Below are 26866 nucleotides of genomic sequence, written 5' to 3' on the forward strand. Positions count from 1 at the left end.
GTCTCCTTTGCATGCAATTTCACTAGTAGCGATGGGCACCTATCTCACAGCACCAGGAACACTTTTGGTCTTGTAACATGCTATATAGGTGTTAAGGCCACAGCTAAATCTGACTGTAGCCTCAAGCTGACAAAATGTTGCAATACTTGCAGTTGTGCAACCCACTACCATTTAATACCTATAGCTCTATGCTACATTTTCCTCTTGAAAGCCATAGTGTCTTTTCTGGCAGTGATCAGTACCAGTCAGACATGGGGAAGAAGGTGAATTTTGGTAATTCTGACTCTGGTTTTCCTTAGCAGCGTGGTTTCATAGTAGCAGTCCTTCAGAGATGCTGCTCCCTGCATCCCTGTTTTAAGACACCATTGGGAAATCCTCCCCCAAGTTTCCGTGGCTCACAGTATCACAACTTCCCAGAAGGTCATTTACACACTGCTTCATTTCAGCACAAATTGCACTTTATAAAAAACCATTTACACTTTTTTTTCCTCACAGTTATTATTTACATACACTGATGTACCCTCAAGTTTAATTTTTGTGGCTTCTCAGGCTCAGCTAGATTGTTTGTAGACTGTCCAAATTAAGCTGCATCTAGAGAAGACTTTGACAGACTGGGTTGATGAGTCGATTACTTGAGGTTCAACAAAGCCAATTATTAGGTCCTGCACTTGGGCCACAAAACCCCATGCAATGCTACAGACTTGGGGCAGAGTAACTGGAAAGCTGTCCTGTGGAAAAGGACATGGGGATGTCCATCAATAGCTGACTGAACATGAGCCAGCAGTGTGCCCAGGTGGCCAAGAAGGCCAATAGCATTCTGGCTTGGATCAGAAATAATGTGGCCAGCAGGACCAAAGAAGTGATTGTTCCCCTGTACTTGGCACTGGTAAGGCTGCATCTCAAATATTGTGTTCAGTTCTGGGCCCCTCACTACAAGAAGGACATTGAGGTGCTGGAGCATGTCCAGAGAAGGGCAACAAAGCTGGTGAAGCCTTTGGACCATAAGTCTTATGAGAAGTGGCTGAGAGAGCCGGGGATGTTTAGCTTGGAGGAGACATGATCACTTTCTACAAATGCCTGAAAGGAGGTTGTAGTGGGGTGGGGGTCGGTCTCCAAGGTAACAAGTGACAGGACAAAGAGAAATGGCCTCAAGTTTCACCAAGGGAGGTTTGGGTTGGAGATGAGGAAGAACTTTTTCACTGAGAGGGTTGTTAGATACGGGGCTGTCCAGGGAAGTGGTGAAGTCACCATCCTCAAAGGTATTTCAAAGGCATGTAGATGAGGTGCTGAAGGATGTGGTTTAGTGATGGGCTTGGCAGTATTACATTAGTGGTTGGACTTGATGGTCTTAAAGGTCTTTTACAACTAAACTGGTTCTATGATTCTGTGTGCCAGAGGGAGAAATTTGAGCCAACGGCAGGCAGGTCTCTGGCCAGGCTGGCACAACTCAGCCATCAGTAAAAACCAGTTCACATGGCCCCGGCCGTTGCCCTGAAGGGGCATTGTGAAGGGACAGCCAAGCAGGAGTGGGCATTAGCTTGGCTTGCTGTAGCTCCACTTTAAAGTTGTTACTGTACAGTTACCTACCTTGATTTGCCATATTAGAGCTATATGTCATGTACTGCATCTCCTAAATTTCCTCTCAAGAGACCCGTAATAGTCAAAGTTGTAGACATTTGTCCCAAAACCTCTGCAGAAAGAGTTTGAAACTATGGATTTGTTTTCACAGATGACTGAGGAATTGTTAGTAAGTCCCAACAGTTAGCTATTGACTTCAAAGCAAATTTGAAGTTTTTGTCAGCAGAGGGTTTTTGAAGATTTTGTCAGCAGAAACTGGTAGGTTTGAATTCATGTGGTACAATCATAAATTGTCATAATGACAAAGACTGATTAACACTCCCACAGCTATCTAGACTCATTCTAGTTTAGACATGCTTTGTTCAGAATCAAAGAATATAAAAAAAAGAAATAATGAAAGTGAATAGTATGTTTTAACTGGATTTTTAAAGGTGAGGAATAAAAAAAAAAATGATGGAAATGCAGTACTTAAAAAAATCCACTTAAAAGTATGTAGAAGTTTGTTTTTTAACTGTCTTGAATTACATATAATACTTCATTTCACAATACCTAGGTGAGAATTGAGGGGAAAAAAGGAATCTGTTTTTCTTCAGCTATGTGCATTTGCAATGCTATTTACCTTTATCTGTTTCATGTAAGTAGTCAATATATTTCAGTACCACTTTCCTAAGTCTTTAACAGTGCAGAAAGTAAAGAAATCATAGCATTCGATCCATCACACCCACAAGAATAAAACTTGTAAGAACCGGCAGTAATTACACACACTGTTTAGTACATAGAAATAACCTTAATTTTTAAAAACTCCAAACTTTCAGGCCAGACAAGTTCTTCCTACAACAACTGAAGTGTGAATAATTACTATTAAACATATAGATCAGCACCTGAAATTTTTTTAACACTCGTGAAGTCTGAAAAATTGCAATATTCTTGGTACAAAAAGTTCTTCTCCCACTGATCTCTCACAACCTGGGGTTTTTGTATAGACTGTGGATTTATTCAATAATTGGTTTTTTGCAAGTTATGATGTCTTAGAGGTGTTTCATATGGGAAAAGAAAAATAAACAAACACAACTCTAGTCTGGTTCTCTCCTTCTCCAGAATTCTGGTAGCAGTCCACTCATTGGTTTTTATATTGGCTTATATTCTTCTATCAAACCCTTCGATACTAGGGGTTAAAACTTTTTTTCAAACCCATTAAGCATTATGCTGCAAAAAAACCCCTCTGTACGTTATGACTAGTTGTCAAGCTGTGCAGTTATGCTGCTTGCTACTTGACAAATATCATAGTGACGTGAATGGTTACTCAGACTACTGTACAAAAAAAGAATGGCTTTAGGAAAGTTGCTGCTTTTCTTATCATTACAGATTAACAAGATTCTGACTTGAAACTGTAATTGTTTACTTAGGTAATGCTCTACCTCACCCTTCCTGGAGCTTATGGTTACTCAATGATGGAATTCTATTGATTCACAGAAAATTTCAGAGTATAAATATCACACCACCTTTAGCCTAATTTATAACAATATTTATTTTAGAGACAGAAAGATATGTTTTTTTTAGCCAGCTGACACAGTTTATACCACCAGGAAATACTCTGAATTTCTTCTCCAGAAAAATGTGACTGTGTTGGTATATGTAGAAACCACTCTGGAATTCACATAGAAAAGCCCTGCCCTCAGTTAGCACTAATATAGAGGGCTAGGAAATCGAAATAAAAATTTAAAAACTATATGAAAGCACATTAACCATGGCAGCCTTCCAATACCTAAAGAGGCTCTACAAGATAGATGGAGAGGAGCTTTTTACAAGGCATGTAGTGATAGGATGAAGGGTAATGACTCCAAACTGAAAGAGGGTAGATCCAGGTTAGATTAAGGAAGTAGTTCTTCCCTATGAGGGTGGTGAGGCACTGAAACATGTTGCCCAGAGAGGCTGGAGACAACCCATCCCTGGAAGCGTTCAAGGTCATATTGGGTGTGGCTTTGAGCAAACTGGTCTCGGGGAAAGATGATCTTTAAAGTCCCTTCCAACCCAAACCGTTCTGTGATTCTATGATTACTGTGCTGACAGTAAGTGCTTCAAGATGAGGACCCATTTCCTTCAGAGTGCCTACTGCAGTGGCTTTTAACATCTGCATCACCAGGAACCATTAGATGCTAATAAAGTGGCTGTGAAAGAAAGAACTAAGAAAAATCATATCTAGAGCATAGCTTAAAACTACCACTGTAGAGCAGTCTGTACCTTCACCTGAGAATTTCAGGAATCTGCAAGACAAAAAAGGTTGAAGATCTCTCTGATTTACCACAACAGCATTCTTGTTCATAAAATGCTATTAAAAAGAGGAAAAGTAAATCAACCTACTAAAAAGAAACAAGCTTTTTACAGCTGATTTGTTTTTTTTAAATTGTTCTGCTCTCACTTTACACGATACTTTCACCAAAACTGTCAACTAACTGAACCATTAAGTACTTTTGCTAACTTTTAATTAGATATCATATATATATTAGGGTTGAACTGCAATCTGTTACTGCAAGGAAATGCAAATTACATTTTGGTCCTTCTACAGAACATAAGATACTGAGGCCAGAATTTTCCTAACAGCTGACAAGAAAAGTGTTTCACTCTAAGCAGATATATGGTAAAATTTAAAGGAAATTGAATTACTTTGCAAAAAAAGCCTCATTTTAATGATCTAACAAGTTGCTGGAAGCAGCTACATCTTTTCCACATCTCACACAGTATCTGGTGTGACTAGTCAGGTGGAGACTGCCTTCAGAAAAGAATACTGCAGAAGCCTGATGGTGAATTTCAGTTTCATACATGTATGCTGCTTTCATTGGTTTTAGAAAAAAGCTTCTGGGGTTTTTTTTTCATTCTGTTCCATAATCCAGATTACAAGCAAAGAGAAAAGGAAAAAACCCACACTTGTTGGTAGGCTTTCCCTTTTTCTCTTGTCCTATTGTCTGGGAGGTACCAGAGGGCCATTAGGGAAAACATGGAGTTTACTTTTTTCACCTGACATTCAAGCTAACCTCTAGGTATTTCAAACTACACAAGTATAATGTAAAGCCAAGATTTGGCAGAAGAATAGTCAACCTACATCCTAACTCACATGTCACTCCAAAGTCAATGAGACTTTGTGTATGTCGCTGCACCAGTGGAACAATTTATTGACACGAGTTGGTTCCTTTTTGAGTGGGTGGTCTTTTAGCAGGACATTTAAGAGGACAAATTTCAGTGAAGCCATTTCCTATTTTCACCACTCACTCGATTACCTGTAAAACCTGCTCATCAGAACCTCACTGGTGAATCCCATTCCTCCTCAAAACTGGAGACAGTTGTCAGTCACTTCACAGGCCAGATGACCTGCCTTTAGCTTACTCATGGAAGCAAATTTTGTCACATCATTACTTTCCAAATAGAGAGCTAAAAGAAAGAAATAAAAAAGCACATTATACACAGAGTCACTGATCACAGCCTGCCTCTCTGGCAATCACCTCCCAATGTTCCTTTAGGCTGACAATGTTCTCTGCACAGGGAGCAGCAGACCTCTGGTGTGGGAGCTCACCTATGGTGCGGTACAGCAGCGAATGGAGGAGCTCCACTCCGGTTGCCAGCTCAGCCAGGTGAAAGCGCATGGCTTGGTTGTGCAGGACTGGCTGCTCAAACACCTTCCGCTGGTGGGTGTACTCAATAGTTTCTTTTATTATAGTTTCCAACAGTGTCAGGACTTGAAAAAGCAAAGCACAGGAATAGACGTCGTTTTAGTTTTTCAGTTCTTGATGAAAAAGATTCCTTTTCACATTGTGCAAACAATGCATTATGTTTTCTGAATTAAATTATTTCATATGCTCAGTTTGGGGTGCTGCTTCAATTCTGAAAAAAAAGTTTGGTGTTTCCTTGTACCTTCAAGACCTCTTTATCCCTATTCCACCTGAGCTCTGAACTGCGAAATTCAGAAGAGGAGGAGGGGAGTGGGGAGGAGAAAAGGAAAGTCAGGGAGAGTATGTAAACTTTATCCCTAATGCCTTATTTGGGACCCCTTCAAAAGCTTGTGGCAACTCCTGCTTTCCATGCTACCTGTGTCCTGAAGGTCTGTTACAATCCTGAAAGAAAATCTGAGGGCAGGCAGTGTGCTCACAGAGGAATGCTGTAGAAATGTGAATTTGAGGCAACTTTCAGGAAGAAGGCAGAAACCTATGCAGAGATTTAAGGAAGAGGACCACACACTTTTAAAAAATTACAGTGCTTCTAATGGAAACAGAATTGAAATAGGATACTGTTGGAACACCAATGAGAAAGATAGCAGACACTGCTTTAACACAAGAAAACTAATTAATTCAGTTACTTTTTGTGCAAACTTAGAGATATTCCTTTTAAACAAGAAGACAAGGGAAAAGTCTTTTTTTTTCACAGCAAACCAGGCTTGAAGTGAAGGGCTAGGCTATCAGTTTCTTGCAGCTTAGCAAGGACAACAGTCAGTGCTGAATTTGTGGAGAGTTTTGATTGGTAAATGTGGATCCATGTCATTATGGCAAGCAGTAAGGAGAGGGAGAGAGCACAAATCCATCTGTATGACAAGGGTCACAGCTTCTCTTTTCAAAATATGGTTATCCAGATCCACTCACATTTAGAACCTAAATCACAAAACTGTGAATCTGAAATGCAGAATACAACCAAGCCCCAGACTACTACAAAATCCCTTTTCCCACCTGCCAGTTATTTCCATGACAGCTCCTTAAAGGAGCCTAGTGTGCTTCCGTTTTCCTTTATGCATCACTTTTAAGATCACCGCTATTTAAACTTCATCCCTATAATGCAGACTGCATGCCACCGATTGCCCCTGCCACAATCATTCACCAGCTCTTCCAAGGAGAGTTATTTTTCAAATGCTATCCCCCCCATTCTCATTCCTTAAGTATTTTCCCCTCCTTTCCCAAACAACTAGATTCAACACTTGTTTTTCAAAAGAGCTGCCATCCTAATGCTGGTTTTCTGGACAGGAAAATAAATTGCTGTTTTCAGGGACATCTCTTGTACAGAGGAACATCCCTGTTCTTCCAAAAGGCTGTGTAACACAGCATCTCTATAGCATGTATAACACTGAATAGCTTTTTAACTTGTATATCTACTCCATCCACCTTGAGATATGCTGAAGAATGAGCAAGAAATTTCTAGGAACCTCTTGTTCCTGGCCCCCAAATTGATACTTGGGAAACATCCAGCCGAGTCTGATTCTTAACAGTGAAACTCATTTTCTCTCTGAACTTCACACTCCCTCATATATTTTTTTCACCTTTTGTCATACCGTTTTCTCCACATCCTCAGGCTAACTTTGCCTCAAAGGTTTTAACTGACAGCACACACGGCAAGTGTTACTATGGAGCAGCCTGTGGAATGTATGGTCTAACACAGAGTCAGGAATTGTGAAAGCAAGTGAAGTTGCCAGATGCAGAATAAGCTTTCCCTCATACCTCCATCTGATATAGATTTATCCACTTCAAAATTCTGCTCATAGTAAACATACTTTGCCTTACTACCTCTCCTCTCAAAACAGAAGGAAATGAATACGTTTTTATTAGGCTGTGGATGATCACTCTCTAGTGAGCACCAAGCTGAGCAATGTCTCTGAAGGATGTGTATTTCCCATGCAAAAGGATCTGTCATCCTGGTTACTGGTCGTGACTCAGTGGTGCTCATAAAACTGAGACTACAGAGCAGATAGAAGTCATTAAAAAAGTACTGTTCTACTCTCTCATACATCCTGAAGTCCCTCTTTGCCTCCAAGTTAAGCAATTCACAAAAAAACCTCTTTGCTTTCTTGCCATAGTAACAGTCCTCTCCTGTGATCAGTACAACAGGTCCACAAATGGATGGTGTTTACCAAGTGTCACAACGCAGGATAGATGTGTGGCATCTCTTCTCTTTCAATGAAGCAAGAAACAGAGATACTTTTAGCAATGCCTTTGATAACATGTCACTCAGAAGAGAAGACAACACCTGTGACCAAATTTTGCAATTCCAGGAAATTAGTTTGCCATTTATATTTTACATTTGTTTTACTGAAAACTAAATGTAAAAAGAAAAAGGTGAAGGACTAGTCTCTAAAGTGTTTAAAAGCAGACTGATTATTTCAAATGTCACATATATGGTTACCAACTCAGAAGGAATAGAAATGTCCTTCTGAGAGCCAGAAATGAGGATAAGAATTGCAGATCTAATTGCAAAACTACTGAAGGCATGTATATAGTTTTACACATCTAAATCTTCAGCAAAACACTTGTAGTTGAACATATGTAAAACCATTTGCAGGACTGGAATTTAACAGCTTGATGTCAAGGTGCAACATACAGCATCTATCAAGTACCTGGTTCTCTTCTGTACATCAGTTGCTTCTGAACATTGTTTTTGTCTTATTTACTACAACTGGTTGCTACAACTTCCACAAGTTTGCAACCCTGCCCACACCATGGGTCTTGTCCCAGATCTCAGTGCTTTTATACATTTTATATCAGATAGTGAACAAAAGAAGATGAAGGGCCCAGTAAGGCATAACATTCATGATCGTGCTGCAGGAAGCAGCTCCCTCTCCTTTGGTGAGCTCCAAGGCTCTTCCTCCCTGATGGCCGCTGCCCAGGCGGAGTGGAGATGCCCTTCCCAGGTTGCTCATCCAGGGCGAGGGTTTGCCTGCTCCTGATGTGCTGTTGTGAGCAAAAAGAATTCAAACCTGGTGTCCCACTTCCTGGCAGAGCACAGTTGTGCAAGGCTGGACAGTACCAAGCTGCCAGTGGTTTGAACAGGAGTGATCTAACCTGACAGGCTTTGTGTCATGATGCATCAGTGTGTGTCACTTTTGCCTGGGCCTTGATTAAGGCTGCAGGCTACTCCGCTGCCTGGGGAGTGTCACTGCAGCCCAGAGTTTATGATTCTTTTGTTTAACTTAGACTTTAAACTGAACATAAAAATGCACAATGCACATCCCTTGCTGTCTTTACATGCCTCAGTTAAAGCAGGACCACATTCCCCGCTTGCCTGAGTCTGCAGTGTCATCCCTTGTAAGTCTAATCTCCTGTTCCTTGCTAAAATTACTCTAACATTTACTATTTATCTCAGGTTGAACTAAGAATTCTGGCCCAAACAAAAGACTTTCTAAAGCACTTGAACTCTAAAATATTTGGTCTGGGATCAACCCACAATAGGGAGTGATTTTCTTTTTTTTGGTCACTCTGGTTGAAGAAGCAAATACTGTGGTGATGTGTGGAGGCTGGGAGGCTGAAAATGGACACCTCAAACTTTATCTGGTTACTCGAAATACCCAGAATCTATATAAATCAAACAGTAGCACATGAGTTTAGAGGAGCAGTGACCCTGTGACACTGTAACTTCAGACAAAGGAGCTTTGTGCTGTATCACTTACGCTCAAAGTGTACAGGGCTAAAACAGATCCGCAATATAAACTCTTACATCCTGTGAGAGCCACTCCTTTACATAGCCATCAAGTTAATGTTTTAAAATCCTGGATAAACATCATAGCCTACTGTACTACAGGAAAAGTCATCATCCTCCTATTTCATTACAGTATTTTGATAGCCTTTTACTATATTTGTAGCAGACAACGTGATGCCATATTTCTTATCAGCAGAAGAGCACTGAGAAAGAGAAACAAGGCAAAACCAGCCTCTGCGATGCCTCACAAAATATTTCCTATTTCAGGTTTTCCTGCAGAAAGGGAAGCTTGTGTGTATCCAGGCTATGACAGATTTCAAAAACAGATTGTTAAAGCTCATTGCAATTTGCAATAAAGGAAAGTGCTGTTAGTCATGAGAAGCTGCCCTGCCTGGCCCCAGAAACACAAATGATGACTTACCAGTGGCTATTACCCACAGTCACTCTTCTTGGAATTGCAACATCTGATATGTAAAACCCTTTCCTTTCTTGCAATGAGGTTTTTGCAGGGAACTCAACTCTTATGTCTTCAAAAAAGATGTGAGCTGTGTCCGATGACTTCATGCCCGGTCTATCTTTTTAGCAACATGAAAGCCTGGAGAAAAAGGAGCATTAGAAAGGCCACAAAAAATAGAAGCACTACATGCAGATGTGAAAGTATGTGGTCAGAACTATAGTAAAATCTACTTTTAGGAAAAATGTAACAGTATCCTGGAATTTAAGGGTAAAAAGTCTCACATCCTATTTTTATGAGTTTTTCCATTTTATTTAACCAACAAACCAGAAACTGCACTTGTAAAGGTCCCACTTTTCATTATGTCCCCAAATAATAATTATTTACTAGTAGTAATAATCTTACCTTATGCACATCTTTAAATAATGCAATATAGACTTACTTATATTTGATTTCTAGTGCACAGTAATAAAAAGCTGGAATTCAATTTAGCAGTATTTGCTGAGTGCCTGCACTGCTGTGAAACAGTAGAGGAATATTTAATGATGACTAAAACAGAGCTATGTTTTAAGCTGCAGCTAGATAATTTCTCCTCCGGGAAATTCTCTTCCTTTTCTCTCTTCCACATTTATCCTCCTCTTTCTAGCCTCTCCTGATTTTTTTCTGGTACCTGTAGAAGAGTTTATAATTGCACCACACCACCTTTTCTTAATAATAAAAAGTTAGACTGAAATTCATAACTGCTACATATATCCAAAAATTTTGTATCAACTCCAAATTTTATTAAAACAATGCATTTTACAATGGGCCACAAAACACTCTTTAGTTTCTATAAGTAATAGAAGGGTTCATAGTGGTCAGAATTTATTCCTCTGAGTTTTCATGTGGACATGCTTGTGAGAAGGGCTGGCTTGTCCTGAATTACCTATGCAGCACTGACTAACCCCGCTTTTGGAGATGAATCTGGTTCCTTCAGGTTTGGCCCCATAAGACTTCAGCTACGTGATCACACCAGCTAGGACTCCTTCCTCTGTTGGTTTTTTTTTTTTTCTAGCCACAAGGTCTCTCTTGCTGTTGTTCAGATGGCAGCAGGGCTTACCATCGTGCCATGGCCGTTCAACAGACATCCACTGACATTTCTTTTTTCTTTTTTTTTTCTTTCTTTTTTTTTTTTTTTGGTGGCAATTCCCTTGTTTTCAGTTTTTACATCCTTGTTGCTCTGTGGCTAATGCAAATATTCAGAATGGAAGTCAAGAATGTTTCAGAAGTAAACTGGTAAACTGGGATCAGCAGCCAGGTATAAGGATTTGTGCAAAACAAGCTGATTACATCTGCCAAGTCAATATACCTAGAAAAGCAGTCCTCCAAGTCAGCATATATGTCTTTGTACAAAACTAAAGATTTTACTACCCACATACATGGTATTCTTACTAGTTTTGGGATAAGCAAGTATTCTGGTAATATTTTCCTCTCTATTCTGCTTTTTTACTTTTTTTTTTTTACATTCCTCTACTCTCTAAAGTGGATTCGCAGAACTGGTCACTGCACGGAATGTTGTGCTTCCTCTCGCTACTTGGTTGTATCTTGCTCTCCTTCATGGCTTTCAGTGAACATCTCTTTCTGAACTAATACAGATATCTCAACTTCTACTGACAGGAGGCCTACATTCATGTGAAAATTACTTTGGTTTTACAGGCAGAAGAAGTTGACAGTCATTCCCTCCAAATTCCCTTCTCTGGCTGCATTGAATAAGGTTATGTAAAGTTTCATCTCTCTGCTGAGAAAAAATTCTGACACTTTCCAAATGCCAAGACTACTCTCAGACTACAAAAAACTTCCATACCTTCCTCTCCAGACTTTTCTCCACCAGCCAACTTATAAACAGATTCTGTGTTAGGAACACTTGCTTTGATATGTGCTTAACACAGGAAGAAAGTCAGGACAGCTGTATAAAAATTGTTGACTTGTGGGCTAAGAATTATCCGGCAAATTGAACCTAGTCATTGCAAAAAAGCATTTATGACTTGTTTCTGTATTAAAATCAGAGCTAAACAAACACACATCGAATCACTTACAGGAACAAAAAATTTCTGGAACATCTGTTGGAATATTATTGCATGATTTCTTTGAGAAAGAAAGAGAGTCTCGGAGATCATATCCTTGGTCTGCTTCCTGCTGGTTTAAGGCAATCACTGCTTCTTGCTCACATGAAGATGCTCTTACTGCTCTTGTTAATAGGTGGTTTACTAAGGATTCTGCTGGAAAAGTACAGCTGCTGCCTGCCAGTTCTTTACATTGCTAAATCAACCCTGTTGCTTGCTTGACATACAACTACTATTAAATAAACCTCTAACAGGTTTGGTTAGAGGAGTCAAATGTGTTAATAATTTCTATCCATACTTCTTCCAGACTGGGTTGTGTGCTCAAGTTTCCTGACTCCAGCAGCATTCTCCTTTTGTTATGCCTTACTAGTTTCACTTGCTGTTAGATTAATTCATATTCCTCATTCAGGAGGCCAAACTGCCTGAGCCTCACATAGTGCCCCCTCTGTTACTGGCATATGCTTTACATTTTCTCTGTTTTGAAGATAATGATACAGAATCATCTCTTTGGCTGCAATATGGGCACCAAAATCTTCCTTTACTTGTTTTAATAATCTTCATTCTCTTCATAAGGGGTACTCTATACTAAAAATTACCAGCACCAGTAGAAGTCATCCGCCCAGGTAAGTCCTGGGGTTTGTATTAAATACGTCACAAGTCATCCTATAACACACAAATCTCAATCTAGCAAGAATAAGTATCTGATTTACTAAAGTCATTCCAACAGGGTAATTTGTGGTACTTACACCAGCATCACTAGGATGGATTGCTGTATCTCTTCCTGGGCAGATCATCCCAGGTGTCTTTGATTTTTCCTTTTCTCTCACTTCCCCAGCCTTCTGACAATCTCTTTTATTTCTTATATTCTATCTCAAGAGAAAGGCAATTATCTCTCCTGACACCATTTAATGCCATTACAAATGGCAAAAGACACATTTTAAATTGCAACCTGAGAAACACACTCTTACCCCTTTCCTGGATGCTCCTCATTATAGTATCTCCTCCTTGCAATCTACCCTACTTCTACCTGAGGACTCAGAGAACAAACCATTGCAGAAATAGTTCCTGGATTAGGGCTGCAAGCCATTGTTCTAGATATCTTACACACAGACATTTTATGGCTTGTTACATTCTCTTTCATAATGTGAGAAATTCAATTTGTTTTTAAAGATCTCATCAGTATAGGGAATATTCACCCAATTTGGAGATCTACTGTGAATCCACACTGCCATTATCCAAATTCTGTTCATGAGAAAAGTATTCAGCAGTGTCTGTCAAATCTAGATCATTATTTGCTTTGCCTCAGAACAGATACTATACACACCTAAAATTAGAAGTAAATTCCGCTTCACAAACTGCCAGTTGAAGTTATCAATTTGCTTTCAGAGATGGAACTTCTTTATTCTTTTAGTTTTTTTTATGAATACATTATACAAAACAACTAAGATTTTTGTGAAAAATGTTGGACTAGTCTCCCATGTCCTCCCAGCTGCTAGCAAGGAACGGGTTACTGTTGCACCACAGATCCCTTCCTTACCCTGTCACACAGACTGGTGACTGCAGCGGTGAGTCAGACATAACACACTCATTCACCTCTACACTCGTTCTTGACCTTTGACACATATGCATCTACAGATGCTAGATAGTGGATCATTTGGTGATGTACTCCAGACACTTCCCATACAGGAATGCTGCTTTCCAAGGATCACAGTCTTTGGCAGAAAGACATCCTTAGGATGCATCAAAACAGCTGTTGCTTCCTTCTCGCATCTGTGTCAAATGGCAGCCTTTTTCATGCTTTTCCTGTCTTTCTGAAAAAATCACACTTGTGATGACCCACTCACTGAGCACCATCAATCATCTTAATATCTTAATTCTTCACTTCAAAAGGTCACCAAAAGTTACAATGATCCTTTTGGAGGTCACTATCTGTGTATCACACAGAAGAATGAAAGTATATATGCTTTGAGGAGTACAATTTTTGTGTCTAAGAAGACTTCTACACTTCTGAAGATTGGCTTCAGGTGATTTGGGCAAGTTTTTCTACTCAAAATCTATTTACCACAGGTAAAGAGCATCTGTGTATAGACTGAGTGTAACAACACCCCTCTCATCCCACCCCACCAAAGCTACAATAACCCACGTGTCTTTTTGGAATAATCAAAGTAACTTAAAACCTTCAAGTCCATTTCTGTATATTTGATCTGCCTCTAACAGTGGCTTGGCTGCCCTGTTGTTTTTGCAACTAATCTCAGAGAAGTAGCATTGCATTTTCAGTCTGATCCTTTTGTGACAAATCACAGAGGACTTCATGTAGATGGCTGATAAGTGAGTTTACCTGGAAATTCAGGGAGATTCTGGCTTGGAGTTACATGTTTGCTCATAATATATCACTAAGGATAGTAAACAGCTACTGTAGCAGTTAAGGCCCACCTTCTGTGAGCTCCCATTCAAAACTTGTCTTGCATAAATAGAGGTTGTAGAAACTCACAGCCCACTCAGAAATTGCCTAATTCCCAAGATAGCTTGCTTATGCACTTGACTTACTCTATACTGAAATTCACTTACAAGACATTCCCCTAAGTAGCTCTCAACACTCTCCTTTGCAATGCTAGAGACCTGGGTTTTGTTCTTACTCTGCTTCCTTAAGCAAACATATGGACCTTCACTGCCATGGTGGTGTCCCTACATGTGAAATGCTGACAATGACATATATTTTGTATGTAAAGTACTCGAAATTGAATGAAGACAAATACTGTATATTAGTATATAAATACATTAATATAGTATTCTATATTAAATAGCTATTATATATTGAAAATGCATGTACAAACATATTATACATTATATGTGAAATAAATTAATATATTACATCTTTTTAAAAATACAAAAATGAGCTTAAACTGAAAAGGTTTAAAAACATGAACGGGTGTTAACCCTGCCAACATAATTTGAAGAGTATCCTCTCTGATGTGCTTTATGCACACAGTACATCATTGCTGCAATGTCTGCAGACTACTCAGGAACAGGAGCGGTGTGAACTGTACCACTGCAACTTGTACTCTCAGGTCAGGATGTATTTCTTCAGTGTCTTCACCTAAATTACTAGTCTTCAAAAACAAATCTCTACTTCTAATATCTTTGAAAGCCTTCACTCCAGCCCACACTTAATTCACAGATGATTTCTGTGGAAAAAAACCAAACCCTTTGCACAGCACAGCCATCAAGCACAATGTATATGCCGGCCCTTCTCTTCAGCAAGCCCACCGGGTTGGGTGGTGGAGGAAGGTTATCAGAGAAGAATCAGGATTGACACAATCACAGCACAGCATTGCATCCTTCTAGTATTCGATACAGCTGGTCAGCAAACCAAATGTAACAGTCAGACAATGCCCAAGTTTCTGCCTCCAAGTTCCTGGGAGGCAGATGTTGGCATATGGGACAAGATTGTTTTGGCAGGTATTAACTACATGTTTCCCAAGTTTGAAGTCTCTAAACTCTTTATACTTTTATTTCCACATGTTTTAGAACCACTTTCAATATTTTCTGAAGAAATAAGACAGTAAGCCTAAAAATACTTCTCCGTGCATTGAAAAGAGAAGTGTGTATTCTGTTCTATTGTCCTCACACAAATCAGGAAAGAGTTTAAATGCTATTTTGGAAAGCTAATTTAAGAACATTTCACATATAGCTCACCTGTAGCAAAGATCTATGTAAACAGATCTATGTAATATGTTATTTACTCTGTGGACTATTTGCATTTTCGTGACTTTTGGAGACAGAAAACCAAGAAAAAAGTTCTGTGGAACTTTTCCAAAACTAAATGACACTGGATGCTACAACATTTTTTAAAATGTTGGCTGTATTTTTAATGATTTCTTTCATAGAATCATAGGATTTCTTTGAGGCATTTTGTCCTTGGCATTGATTGTTTATTCATTTTCACAGAAGGTTATGAAATATTCCCATGCAAATGTATCTGAACAACTTTTATAAATTAATTTTTATAGAAAAAGACTCTACATATAAAATTATTTTGGAATCATGAGCTGAAGTTCTCAAAACAGTTAACTTCGTTCTCATTTCCTCTTATCCCCTACTTTTTTGTGGAAGTGTGTAAATGCATTTCAGAACCAACTTTATATAACAGTGAAAGACCTAATTTAGAATTCTGAGCATTCATGGGTGCCATCCTTTCTGTATTTGGCATACAAAAAGCCACCAATAAAATAAAAGTATAAGATGAAAGACTCTTGTTTTATTACCGGGCAGATTCATTGGCAGACACATCAGAGATTTATTTCGATGTGGAGGTCCTTCACAAGCTTTGCCAGTAGGCACGTCCAGTCTGCTTGGCACCCGGATGTAGTCCACATCTTACCACCATTTACAACGTATTCATCGCCTTTTCTATCAACTGTCATCTTGATACCTATTTCAAAAACACAGGTTATTCTTGTGAAGGATGGATAAGCTGATCACTGTGCAACCCGGAGAGTCACTTACTCTTGGACAGACAACTACTATTTGGTTCTCCCTTCGTATCCCTCAAATCCTCTAACCCTTCTAGGCTACACAATGTAGAACCATCTAGGCAACACTTGGAAGGCAAGCCAGAGAAGCCAGACCACTTCTCTCACCCTCCTTTAGGTGGAGTCTTCATCCCAGTGGATAAATGCAGGAAACTTTCACTAAGTAAACTCTGTTGTGAAAACCTCCTGCCAGAGACCTTTCAGTCAGAGATGGTCTCTTACACATTTCTGTTATTGTGCACATTATTCACTGGGGAGGCCATTAGTTTCGGAGTCCTGAGTTGGACAAACATAAGCTTCAATATCTGTGTAAGCATAAAGATATACATACAGGTGCTTCCTGCACATCTTTGAACAGAATGGCAAACGAATTCAAAGCTAGCAAACTTCCAAAAGGCCAAGTCTAAATGCTAAAAATGTCTGCAAATTAAGGAGTTCAAAACACCTGGTATTTATACGCTCTGACAAAAAAACAGCTTTGTTTTCATGCATGAGTGTTCACATCATGCTGCAAGCAGCCCTAGCTGCAACAGACAGCTGGAGTGAATCCATAGTTATTGTTTATACTCCAGCAGAATTTCCAAAGGGCTTCTTTCTCCAGCTATAAGTAGGTGAAGGGAACCCTCCCACACCGCTAATGGCACCTGTAAATGTGATGAGACTATAAAGTTTGTAAGAGACCACCTACTGAGAGAGACAGTAAAAGTGGAGTAAAAGTGGAGTCAGGCACTACATCAAGTAGGCAGATATATTTTAAGTCACACACCCCCACCTCAATTTGCACATGAACCTTCTTCCAAAAGACTCTGAATACAAATCAAAGAAAAAACAAGTGTCTGATCTTCATTTCTAAGATAAACTGGAACTGAGGTCAGCATGGCAGAAAAGAGGCCTTGTCAAGGAAAGGATTGGGGAAAAATGATGGGAGAAAATTGTACAAAGTATAAGACAAGCAAATTTAGATATAGCTGTGGCTAAAGGAACTTACAAGGAGACAATGATGAACAGCAAAGGACAGAGATAATACTAATATGGACAAAAACAGTAGCCATATAGCTATTCAGCCAATTAAAGGACTGTGGCAAATCTATACAAGGGACTTGATATGAAATTTGTGTAATAACAAAGGCCAACAAAGTGCAAGAATCTTAAGTACTGATGCTCATAATACACAGACACAGACACTAGACAATCATATACATGGAGACTTAATAATAAGTGAAGGACACACAAGAGTCATAATAAGAAATGTCACACTGTACTGAAGTAGTGTAAAAAGGATGGGAACATACACAGTGATTTACATCACAACTCTCTTTATTGTGAAACAGCTACTGAAGAGATTAGATATTGGTCCCATGGAAGGTTTACAGAGGAACAATGAACACTGTGATGTTATCATAAATGTAAACGGTTCTTGAGAGCATGACATCACAGGGAACTAACCACACAAACACAGATTAAATACCAAATTCCTTACTAATGGGAATGTTCAAGTACTCCCAGATGTGATGGCTGACAGTTTGCTTCAAACACTTGATAAACAATGCTTTAAATTCAACTTCTGAAGAGATGATTCTCTTGAAGTTGAAAAATTCTCAAGTCAATATGAAAGTTTAATGCTTAAAATACTTTACAATTTAGTAAAGTCAGTAAACAATTTAGACTCAGTCCATGAAGATAATCTGGAATATTTGACTGTACTTACTCTCCCTGATACAGCACAGCTCCAGGGAAAAGGTTACTTCAGTAGTTGCTCTGAAAGTCATTTTTACCAGGTTCACACTACTAGCCCTGTAGTGCCTACAGCTCCCATAATTTACAGAGCATACTGTGAGGGCCCTTTCTGGGAAAGAACACAAGGCATCATTGAAAGGTATATGACATGGCTAGTGCTATCTAAGCAACCAGGGCTGGCCATTGCATCATTCAAATCACAAATGCATTGAGACTCAAGTTTTCTTCCCCACTGTGCTCAAGTCCAGTCATGCATCTAAGTAGATTTGAATAAAAGCAAGCTTAGCTTCAACTTTTAAGGTCATCAGTACAGGAAAAAAAATGCCGAACTTGCATAAAATAGCTTCAAGTGTAACTGAAGGAATAATCACTTCAAAAAACAGGAGATGGCCTGCAGGAAAGGAAAAAGATTAATCAGCAAAGTGAGCTACAGTTTGGAGGTCAGAAGGTAAGAACTTCCATAGGTCAAAGTTAAATCATGCAAATCTTGAAAACAAAACAGAGGAAGTATACTGAGGCTACAAATAAAAATCTTTCAGCCACAGAACTGAAAAGAGAATGATAAAAAACAAGAGGTGTAGAGAATATGCCTCAAAACTAAGGAACTATTTCACAGGAGATTACAAAAACATTCACATTGTGGCTGACAGACATCTACAGGAAGAATTGCATAGAAATAAAAATTAGTGAAAACAGAGGTTGCTGGCTTTGGCAATCTGCACAGGCTCATATGGAACAAAAGATAACTCAATTTACATGGGGTATCTTATTTAAAAATAACCTGATGTGTTTATTATGAAAATTAATTTTCTAGAGAAAAGCATAACAGGAAAAATCCTGTTAGATTCAAGCAAACTAAAATTGATGCTACTAGGTAACTAAAAATCAAAATTTTGAAAAGATAAGAATTAGGACAAAAATGGAAATGTAAAGTAAGGAACTTGTCAAAGGGGAAATTGCACCAGGTTGCATTAAAAGAGGAAGCGTGGATGTGCAGAGAGGATATCGTAGCTCCGCCTTGGGACAAAAACCTGTTGAATATTTCCACCTTTAAAAACATAGGAATACAGTAATGAGATTTGTTGTTGACACAAACTTGGGAGACACCACCAACACAAACAACTGAGGTATTGCCCAGCAAGAAAGGAATGATCTTGAGTTTTCAAATTCAGCATGTAAAGTGCAAGTACTTATGCACAAAACAATAGGAATAATTGCTGTACCTTAGAATATTTCAATAGCATGAAATGAAAATGATCTGCATAGTTAATCATGGGATAAGCAAGCCAGTAAACTGTTGTGTAACATATTGGAGGGTAAAAATTTCTACTAGAGTTGGAGATATATTTGTGTCATTGTGGATACCATGTGCAATTTTGTTTTTCATGGATGTTTTTTCAAAGGATGACCTAAATCCAGAAAAGCAAGAAGGCTGGATTCCACTGAGACAAAATGGGGCAAGGTGTCTATGTGGGAGAGTTAGACATGGACAGGGCTAATTGATGCAGTTGCCTGGAAGACATAAATTGAAAAAAGAGTAAGTGTCTTCCATGGTGTGTTCTTACATATTTCCAACAGACTGCCAGCAAAACATTATATATATTGCAGAATAGTGAGACTGAACGAGGTAAAATCATTAAAACTGACACAAATGTGTATCTTTTTCGATACCAAGAATCCCAAAATTAGACACTTTCTATACCAAATGTTCTGTACTGTTCTACCTCTCAAGTCATCTCTGTGCTAGTTTTGTTATATATGGTCAATACTATATAGAATCATAAAAATATTTAGATTAAAAAAGACCTTTAAGACTATCAAGTCCAACCATTAAACTAGCACTTGATTTGAAAGCAGACAGCTTCTTCAAATTTACTTGAAATTTATGTTAGACTAATATACACAGTCCTTTTTGTTCTGTTGAGTTTTCAATAAATTAATTCCAGGTATGTTTCACTTCTTACATAGAGAAACACTTTGGGTTCTTATCTTCTGTGTTCATATCACCCTCAGTAGTTTTGGAACTGGCAGAATCAAATACTCTGTGTCATTCTTCAGTTTAAAATATAACAACTCACATGGCAGAAACATATCCCCAACCTTCACATGAGGAAGTTGATATGTTTTACTAGCCCTTCACTTATCTAAGTGAGACAAACCCCCCAACAGCATGAGAAATCAAAGGAAGTATCAAGCGCAGTTTCACATGGTTCAGTAAAACTTTATACTTGGCCACCTGGAGATTACAGGGTTCTCTTTGTCTTATGCAAACTAGTGCTACTCAGAACATAAGCTACTGCTGCTCACGCCTAAGTTGTCCATTTAATTACCCTTTAGAAGCACTGTAGACAGGTTTCTGGATTTACACCATGGATTAGATTGTCCAGGACAGGTGAAAAATTATCATCAATTCTTTCATGCAGTCTGCCTCCTAGCTCCAGCCTGGGCTCAGCAGATAATTCTAGTTGATTCTAAATTTCTGTTTAACTGTATTCATCCAAGTCTATCATACCAGTTAAACTAGATGATAAACAGCATGCAGCTAAAAAAATAATCATGTTACTTATTATCTGGAACACTGCATCAGGAAATCAAAATAATATTTAGAACATTCTGGTAATCATCAAATTAAACTAGAGAAGCATAGATTAAAATCATGTTGTACTTCCTTTACATTAGCAAAATTAAAATTTCAAATGATTTTCATTTTAAAAAAAGTCTATAAAATATGGATTTTTTTCTTGCAAACAAAATCAATTAACTAGAAAGGAAAAAAGCATTGGATCATGCAGAAATATTTAGTCCCATTATTTCATTATTCCTATTAAATCTCTCGAAAACTGCCTGCTGCACTCGTGCTCTAAAAGTGAATCATTTTCTATTTGTCCTGAGAAACCAACATGAGCTTTGTCGAGCAGATGGACATAGGAGTGGTGATCAAAAAACCTGTGCCAAACTTGGCAGGTTTTTCTGCAGGAAGATGTTGTCTTAGCAGTTTTTAAAGGCACAGTACGTTCAACTCACAGGTTTTATTGTTTGACACAAGCTAACTAACAGTGGTTTCTTATAATTCCCTTTTCCTTGAAGTCCATGATTGACAGTCTGAGGAGACATCTTTTACTTTTTCTACATGATCTGTTTTAGTTGTTCCAATTATCTACTGCCTCAGGCACTCCAGAATAACAGTTTCATTTGTTCATGTATTTAAACATATTCTTGCACTAAAACAAGAAAAACAATTGCATGCAAAGTAACTAAAACACAAAGCTAATTGATTTGACATGGTAAATTCTTTATTAGCCTTAAGTAAAACAATCATCAGTTCACAGACATTTTTGCTGCACAGGAATGATGGAAGAGGTAAGAATGAGCGAGAGGAACCCATTGTGAAAGTGATGACATCATTTTCAGATGAGACTAGTACTGCAATTTGTCCACACTCGGTGGGCAGATGTGCCTTAAGGAAGTGCAAGTTTAAGTACAGCTGAACAGGCAACACAGCCCTGTCACACTTGTCTCAGGTTTGCACAACTGATGGTAGCTGTGCAACTACAGGAGGTGCTGGAGTGCTCCCTGCCAGAGGTGAGCTTGGAGACAATGAGTAAGGGTGGCAGCAGGAGGAACACTAGGAAAAATCTAAGGCCAATCCAACAGCTGCATATTCACCTGTTGTGCTCAGCCTATACAGCTGAACTGTTATGGCTGCAGTAACTTATTCACCAACAAACACATTCAATTTGATTGCTTTTGGATGTAACAGAGACACATGTTACTGGAATACTGCTTTTTGCCATCACCACATCAGCCTTTCCTTTCTTTGTATTCCTTACAAATGATAGTGGTAAACGGAAGGGTCAGGAAAACCAGATTCCTCCCATTAAAATACCAAGCTGTCTAAAACTGTAAATTTCCTAGGTTAACTTACTTACGACATCAGATCCAGCTCCAGCTTCACTGATTCCCAAACAAACTACAAAATCTCCAGCTATATTTGGTACAAGAAACTTTTTTTTCAACTCATCAGAACCAAACCTGTAACAATATAATGAAAAAGATAGGATATTAAAAGCTCTTGAAGGTGATTTTTATTTACAGTTTAGGCAATTTTGTTTGTTTTTTTTACCCACACAGTGATCAATTTTCCTGTGACTAGGTAAAACCTGTCCCAGAGTCAAAAGACAGAACAGATACTCTCCAAAGCTATGATTCAGAGCCTTTACTAAAAATTTATCCACAATCATTTTAAACAAGACTTTCACAAGTGTTCAAGCATCTTACTCCCACAGAAACATGTGGTCTAAATGTCCAAAATCTGATCTTTGTTTTTTTGAGAGCTATGAGATCTAAATAAATGTAGTCCCTGGGTTTTTCCCTCAATGCTCCTTCACGAGCCTGCAGTCTGTCAGGGTGGAGGACTTGCTGACTTTTGCATCAGCTCTTTGCGAGGTTTTAGTGGTGACTGAAAAGTTATATCATGTGATGACCATCCTCTGCAAATATCTGTCTTTACATTATTAATATTTCACATTTGCAATTAAATCACACAGCTAAACCTATCAAGAGGCACTTTTTTTCCCCCCAACAATTAGCTGCTTTCATGGATTTAAAGCAATTTCACTTCATGATTGATTGTGTCCTACTTAACATTAACTGAGCTGGTCTTGAAGAGTGAATGGTGAGCTTGTTGTCTAGATCTTGAACCTCTCTTTTGCTAGACTGAAAAATTCCTCAGGTCACAAGATATCTCTTTTGTGAGCAGAAATCCATAAAAGTCAAGTTCCTCCTCAGCCTTCTCTTTGGTGTAAGACTTCTAAGGTCAGCATCTCCACTCCACATCTTTGGATTACTGGCTACCTAAGCAATTTGCAGTAATCTGGGCTCTCCCTCTAAAGCACTGTCACAGTACTTCTAAAGGGGTGATGAAATTTTAGCTAAGACTCTAACCCTTCCCCTCCACTCCAACTCTGACTTGAAACAGCCAAAGGACACAGGATGGCCAAAGAACAGACTGGGAGCTGGAAGGCACTTTCACTTTGTGCAGACAGCAAGCTCAGTTCCTAGTCCTGTCCTTGCTGATAATCATGGTAACTATCCTAAATAAACAGAAGAAGCAAGCTTGGACTGTTTACTTCTTTCTCTAGCATACTGGAACAAAGTCCCTTGGTCTATTATGCAGTGTACTTTTTTTTCTTTTCCTTGGGACGTTATCAAGTATGGACAGATGAACATTCATCAGACGAAAAACTCCAACCAACAACATGAAAAATCAGATTATGAGAGGAGCTAGCAGGGATTTTTGGCAATACTTTCTGATGCTTAAAAGTTTGCCAACTTTTAGTTATTTTAACAGAGGAGAACTTTTCTCAGAATAATGTTTTGTTTTGATATCTTTGTTTGGTTGGCTTAAGTTCCAGAAAACAGCTCAGCTCTTCCCAAAAATGAGACTATAGAAGTTATTTTGCAATTAAAAAAGTTCTGGCAACACTACCTTCAGAAGATCATGGGTCTCTATGCCTTGCAGGAAGGACATGCAATTCAGCAAGCAGATAGCTATTGTGTGATGTTGTTTCTGTAAAATTCTACTCGTCTTAAATGCATCCTAGAAAAATCTCAGGTTTGCATAAATGCAATACTTACTTCTTTCCAGTTTAAAGGTTCTGGAATTAGAAAACTCTGTTTGGAATGAGATCATGATCTAGCTAAAGACAAAGACAGACCAGACTATGTCTGCTTTCTGGACTGGGGCCATACCCCAAAGCATATTTTCCCATGTGATTAACTGCATAGCCTTAGCATCACTCTAAAATGTATTTCATGCATGTGTGTATGTATATAGACACACAAATCTACAGTCAGTAAACCAGAGCTCCTTGCTGATGCAAGGTAACCCAGAAGTCCCAAGAGTGAGATACTGACCCATTAAGAACAGTTTGAAAGTGGTCTCTCCTTCCTTGGTCCACACTTTGAGTAACACTGGTAAATGTAAACACAAAATCAACAACAGTACACAATCTTTTAAATGGCGGGTGAAAGGAAAATGAAACTATAGTAAAATATAGATGTAAGAACACTTTATCCACTTAGTTCTGTTTACATGCTCTGTCAATTAAAACTTTTAAGACATCTTTATTCATCATATACATATATAAAAATCTGGTTCTGAAAGATTATATTGCGACATTGAATGAAAATATGTCTACTGCACATCACTATTCTGACTGAACTGGGCTGATAATCATCTTGGTAGAATCACTGATTTTATTAACGTTTGTTTCTTCTTCTTCTGGTGAAAAAGTTGAGCTGAAGTGAATTAATTAAACTAGTAAGGAAAGTTGTGAATAGAAATGACAGATACACTAATATGATACACTATTATGGTGCAAATTGAAATTCTGACTATGAACAGCTGCAGGCAGTTCTAACACTGCTTCTAGTATTTTATCAGCTCAAGTTTTCTTGCACTGGAGCTCACCTATTCAGGTTTCAGACAATCTATGCATTATTGTACAGCATTATTATACAGAATTCTACAACACAATAGTTTACACATGGACTTCCTGGGAATATAAAGATTGTCTTTAAATAAAGAAGAGAGCAACTCTGACACACTGTCACTTTTCTTCTTACATACAAGCAAGAGGTGAATTTCTCCCAATTTTCTCTCAATTCTCCTCCTAGACTTAAACTACCAATAATGCAGTAGCCATGTGCCATGTTTTTGCTTCGGTGTAGTCCTGCACAGGCATCCTTCCATCTGATGTCCATGTTCAGCTTAGAAGTACTCCTTGGATCTTCAACATACAGGAAAAGATGCAAGAAAAAAAAAATCAACAAAAAACAAAAGGAAAAAGATGCTCTTTACAGGCACAAAAAAGCTTAGAAATGCATGGTGAACAACAGCAAGCAACCTTTGAGCAGCAAGGAAGCTTCATTAAGTTCAGTGATTTACATAAGCTAGATATAAAAGAATCTACATTGCAATCAGCCTTCTTTCTTTAAGTCTCTATATTGGTAAAGATAAGAAGACAAGCAAGTTTAAAAAACCTGCATTTAGAAAACTTATTTACTTCTTGTGAAAGACAGCAGAAGAAAAAAGCAATAAGTGCTCTGGCTCCTAGTTTTTATCAAGCCTTTAAGCTTCAATTACTTGAAGATTTCATGAAATAAATCGCTCAGTTTGAGCTATTGCTACATTCTGAAAAGACTACAGATGAGAAGCCTCCATGAGGCTATCTGATAGGTTTTACTGCCTTCTGCAGTTGAGGCTACCTGAAGAGCTCTGATTAAGAATAATTATGTCACTCTTCTATTGATTTAGGAATGCATTTTGCACTAGAATGTGGGTATTGTTATATATTAACATATTAAAGACTATCCTCTTCAGATCATTCAGTTTTGAAGAGCTACTCAAGTGGTCCCACTGCTACCATGCCATCTTTGGAGACCTCAAGGCTGCCCACTAGACAACTTGCCACCATAGCATAGCCAGGCTGTCACAGGAGCTGGAGAAGCCCCAAAGCTATGGGAGCAGTGTGAAGCTGTTTTGAGGAAAGCTAGTTCAGAAGCAGCTGCTTGATTTCACATTGATTCACCGTATTGGTCTGGCCATGTTAGGCCCTCACAGGTATTCAAAATCACAAAGCAGGACAGCTGGCTGTGGATGCAATGATGTATTGAAAGCTGCACCTATAACAGTCTCTGCTATATCTCAAGGCAAGACCTGGCCTACGTTATGCTCACCATATAAATTAAGCACTGAATGTGATAGACAACTCAGTATTTATGTTCTTAAAGAAGCACAAAAGCAAGCTTCCCTTATGCTATGCCAGTGGGATTTTGGTTCTTGAATTACCTCTTCCCTTTTCACCCTTTTCTCAGCTATCAAGTGGATTATCCTGCTTTTCACAATTGCTGTTCTGATTGTCAGCTGCAGCTTCTCTCCCTTACAGCAAACAGAAAAAGAGACAGTCAAACTAACTTTTTGGACATTAATTCTCAGGTATGCTACTGTTAGTGGAGAAAAAAGAGTGATGACTAAGGTGATGAAATAGAAAAGCACTCTCTTCCCACTAAATAATAATTATCCTTACTATTTTCCTACAAATAAAGGGGGGAGAGGGAGGCAAAGCGGGGAGCACTGGAAGAAGAGGAAAATTTATTGCCTACTGCTGAGATAAAGGAGCTCTACACTGATCTGGTGTCACGATGGATGTGTCACCCTGCAGATTTATTTCCAAGCCCAGAGAAATGTATCTTATTCACTACCTCAGCTGAGGGGTGATTTCTCTTCTCATAAGTATGAAAGCAAGTGAAGTGTTATAGCTGAATGCATTTGAAAGACGTGGCAGAGAGTTATGTTCAGAATCAAGTACATTAAAGATCAGATCACTGCTGACAAAACACTTTGCATATAGTTCTCAAATTTAGAAAGTGCTACAACTTCACTTAGAGCAGTCTGTGGGAAAAAATAGAGTAGTCTGGGCATCTCCAAGTGAAACAAATGTTTTCTCCTATACTTATCTACACAATAGAAATGCATACAAATCAAAACCTGCACGGTTGCTTCCAAGTATGACCATGAATATAACCATCTGAAAGCTGTCAAAAAAATCATAAAGAATGAAGTAAAAATGCGCAGGAACAGTGAACAGTGAATCATTGTTTATATAATTAAAACTGTTACTATAATATACTTCCCATTTAACTGAATATCTCAAGAATCTTTACAAACAGCCTTGTGACAGTTTGGCATTGAAGCAAGAAATGCATGGAAGTTGCAGAAAGAGCATCCTAACTCTACATCTTTTATGACTTTATTTTCCTAAAGTATGAAAATTTTAAAATCTGTGTGTGTGCATATGTGTATCCATCTGTTCAAACTACTGCACTGTTTATATGTCTAACAGAGGGGACAATTCTTATTTACAGTGGCAGAGCATCTTTGCGGCATATCACATTCACTGAGTAGGTTTGCAGGTGCACTAAATATAAGCTTGATGTATGCTACATAATGCCCA

The 26866-nt window shown here is 38.5% G+C and overlaps 1 protein-coding gene across 1 annotated transcript in view; it reads right to left on the minus strand.

Annotated features, from left to right (window-relative positions):
- LOC104553535 (probable acyl-CoA dehydrogenase 6) overlaps positions 1–26866 on the minus strand; it is an 83117-nt gene that overhangs the window by 3304 nt on the left and 52947 nt on the right. The window contains 8 exon segments of the mRNA XM_061997406.1: positions 4854–5004; positions 5147–5308; positions 9446–9510; positions 9512–9593; positions 9596–9619; positions 15846–15908; positions 15911–16012; positions 21775–21881. Of these exon segments, the coding sequence (XP_061853390.1) occupies positions 4854–5004; positions 5147–5308; positions 9446–9510; positions 9512–9593; positions 9596–9619; positions 15846–15908; positions 15911–16012; positions 21775–21881 (756 nt within the window).

Source organism: Colius striatus, chromosome 5, assembly GCF_028858725.1.
Source record: "Colius striatus isolate bColStr4 chromosome 5, bColStr4.1.hap1, whole genome shotgun sequence".
Lineage (NCBI taxonomy): Eukaryota > Metazoa > Chordata > Aves > Coliiformes > Coliidae > Colius > Colius striatus.